Source organism: Bison bison, unplaced genomic scaffold, assembly GCF_000754665.1.
Source record: "Bison bison bison isolate TAMUID 2011002044 unplaced genomic scaffold, Bison_UMD1.0 scf7180017864289, whole genome shotgun sequence".
In the NCBI taxonomy this organism is placed as follows: Eukaryota; Metazoa; Chordata; class Mammalia; order Artiodactyla; family Bovidae; genus Bison; species Bison bison.
In genome coordinates, this window is record NW_011494861.1 from 7,094,820 (window position 1) to 7,097,796 (window position 2,977).

A 2,977-nucleotide genomic window follows, 5' to 3' on the forward strand; every position below is an offset into this window, starting at 1 on the left:
GGGCTTGAGCAAGATCCCCTCTCAGGCACTCCAAAGGAGACAGGCCAATGCTTTGGGCCCTGGAGTGCTGATAGCATCTTCTGTGAACATCCAGGTGTGTGTGTCTGTCATGGGAGAGGGTATGTGACCTGCAGGCCAAGGTGGGGAGACACTGAGAACCCAGATGTCTGGACTCAGAGGCTCGGAGTTTGGGACAGTGGGCATCGGATCTGGAACAGAACGAGCTCCCAGCACCAAGCATGTGGGATGCGGGAGAGGTAGGCAGGGAGCCTGGCAGGGTCATGGGGAGGGGGGTGGGGCAGTGGTGGAGGCGGGCACTGTGGGAACAGGTGTGGCTGAGGCTGCGGGAACTGGAGAGACCCTGAGCTTAAAGAAGGTGCATCTCAGTCACAGGAGAACTGCTGAGGCTCCTCTAAGTGAAGAAGTGTTGGTTGCTTCAGTCGTGTCCAACTCTTTGCAACCCCATGGACTGTAGCCCGCCAGGTCCCTCTGTTCATGGGATTCTCCAGGCAAGAATACTGGAGTGGGTTGTTAGTCCCGTCTCCAGGGGATCTTCCTGAACCAGGGATCGAACCCAGGTCTCCTGTACTGCAGGCAGAATTTTTTACTATCTGAGCCACCAGGGAAGCCTCTAAGAAATGCGGGAAGTGAGGGGGCAAGGGAACAGGGCCCAGGGGCACGGTGGGGAGGTCACAGTCAGACTGGGGTGGAGGACAAACAGACTGGCTGATGGGCTAGAACACAGGCAGAGAGGAAGGGGAGGCAGAGAAACAGCCCACAGGAGGCAGAGGATGATGCTGAGAGGCCTCTGTGTGCGGAATGCCCGCGGAGGACCAGAAGACTGGTTTAGTCTGTCCTCCTGAGCCCAGCAGCTTCCCTCATGGCTCAAATAGTACTAAGACTCTGCCTGCAATGCAGGAGACCCGGGTTTGATCCCTGGGAGTGGAAGATCCCCTCGAGAAGGAAATAGCAACCCACTCAAGTATTCTTGTCTGGAGAATCCCCTGGACAGAGGAGCCTGGAGGCTACAGTGCATGCGACCATGGGATTGCAAAGAGTCATACACAACTGAATGACTAACATACTTCCTGAGCCCAGCTGACAAAACTGGCTAGAAGTGACCTGGACAGGCCCACAGTGAAATATGCCCTGCACTCCAGCTCTTGAGAAAAACCCTCCTTCCCATTGGGCCTGGGGACAGTGGGCCTGAGGCTCCAGGGGATCCTGATGGCTCTGGGCCCCTGGGTGGGGGTGGAGAGGGAGGCCCCAGGAAGGAGAGGATCACAGGCCTGTGACCTGTCCCCAAGGTCTCAACAGCTCCAGAGGCCCCAGAAGCCTCACGTGCTGTGGCCTGCACCCTAAAGCTGCTTATCTCCCCAGGCTGAGCAGGGCCTGGGATCGAGGTCATCCTCCCCTACATACACACTTCCGCCCCCAGCACCCAAGCTGGCTGGGGCTAGAGGGCGGGGGACTTGATAAGCTGGGCACAAGGCCACCTGCTCCTCTACCTCCTCTCTAGCGGCTGGGGAGGCTTCCGGTCAAAGCTGGACACCCAAATCGGGGAGGCATGCCACCTCCCAAAAGGATGGGGAGGCACCACATGCCAGGAACTCCTGATAACGGAGCTGGCCCAGAGATAAGGGACCTGGCCATCTTCCAGGAAGGGTGGGATGGGGGGCCTTGCCATCCTGAGGCTAAAAGGCGGGGGGAATGGGGCCTGGCTATCCCTACGGCCCAGCCAGTCAGCTCAGAGTTGCCCCTGCCTCCTCTACTACATCCAGTTAACACAGTGGTCTCTTGCTAAGAGGAAAATGAGTTCTGTCCCTCCATCCTTGGCTTTCTCCTACAACCATAGGATCCTGCAAGTTCTGAACCCAGCCTACGATCCTACAGGACCTGGCCCTGCTGGCTTCTCCCTGCCTCATCCCACTTCAGACATGCTCACCTCTTTGCTGTCCCCGTCACAGGACAGAATGTGTCCCCCTCAGGGCTTCGTACTTCCTGCTCCTTGTGCTCAGAATTCTCTGGTCATCACCTGGCCACTTCTTACCCATCAGCCAAAACTTCCTTCAGAGGTCACTCCTCGGGGGGGCCTTCTCTGGCCACCTTGCCCAAGCAGCTGCCTGATGCTCCCCCCATATGGCCTAGCAGTACCTGGTGGTACCTGGCTTACTCTCTGGCCTGTGTGTTTGCTGTTCAGTGTCCTGATGGACTGGCAGTTCCAGGGGATCCGGAGCACACCTGGACCCCAGGTCTAGACCCTGCTGGATGCTCTGTTTCTGGCAGGACTGAGCAGGAAAGCTACGCACCAGACCTGAGCTGCCTCTTTTCATCCCACTCAGGAGAGGCCAGACTGGCTGATACCAGCCCGGTGGCCGCTGAGTGAGACCAGGTGGGGTCTCAGGCAGGAAGACTCAGGCTAAGCTGAAGAAGCTGGGAGGTGGGAAGGTGCTGATGTCCTGGGATCAGCTCAAATCCTGGGAAGGACCCCATTTACCAACTCCCCCCCTCCTTAGGGACACATGCAACTCAGCCTGGGGTGGGCTGCAAGATTTTGTGCACCACCCTTCCCAGACCTGATCCTGAAGGACATGGGCTTCTGACTCCAGGCCCTCCGTTCCCCCCGCCCACTCTCTCCCTGGATCAGTGAGTTTCCCACACCCTCACCTTAAATGCTATCCTGGTCGAGCCCAACTCCATTCCGGTTTCTCACCTGGTAATCTAGGTGGTGGCGAGGGCTTGCCAGAGCATCTGCTCGGGTACTCTCAACCCAGGAGCCCACCCTGTCCCGAGTCCTTTGGAGGGAACTCCAAATCAGGCTTGGCTCCGCGGTGCCCCAAACCATCCACCCTTGAGCCACGAGGGCTCCAGGCCAGAACTCCTTCCTGGGGAGGAAGCCCCCTCGGGGGCCCAGTGAGCGGCGCAAACTCACATGCACTCCGCAGCCTCCCTGTGAGAGCAGCAACTGCAGGCAGGC

The 2,977-nt window shown here is 58.6% G+C and overlaps 1 protein-coding gene across 1 annotated transcript in view; it reads right to left on the bottom strand.

The window, feature by feature from the left end:
• ESPN (espin) overlaps positions 1 to 2,971 on the bottom strand; it is a gene marked incomplete at its 5' end in the record, with an annotated part of 34,169 nt that extends 31,198 nt beyond the window's left edge. The window contains one exon of the mRNA XM_010850199.1: positions 2,933 to 2,971. Coding sequence (XP_010848501.1) covers positions 2,933 to 2,971 — 39 coding nt within the window. The remainder of the gene's footprint in view (positions 1 to 2,932) is intronic.
• Positions 2,972 to 2,977: the final 6 nt, after the last annotated feature.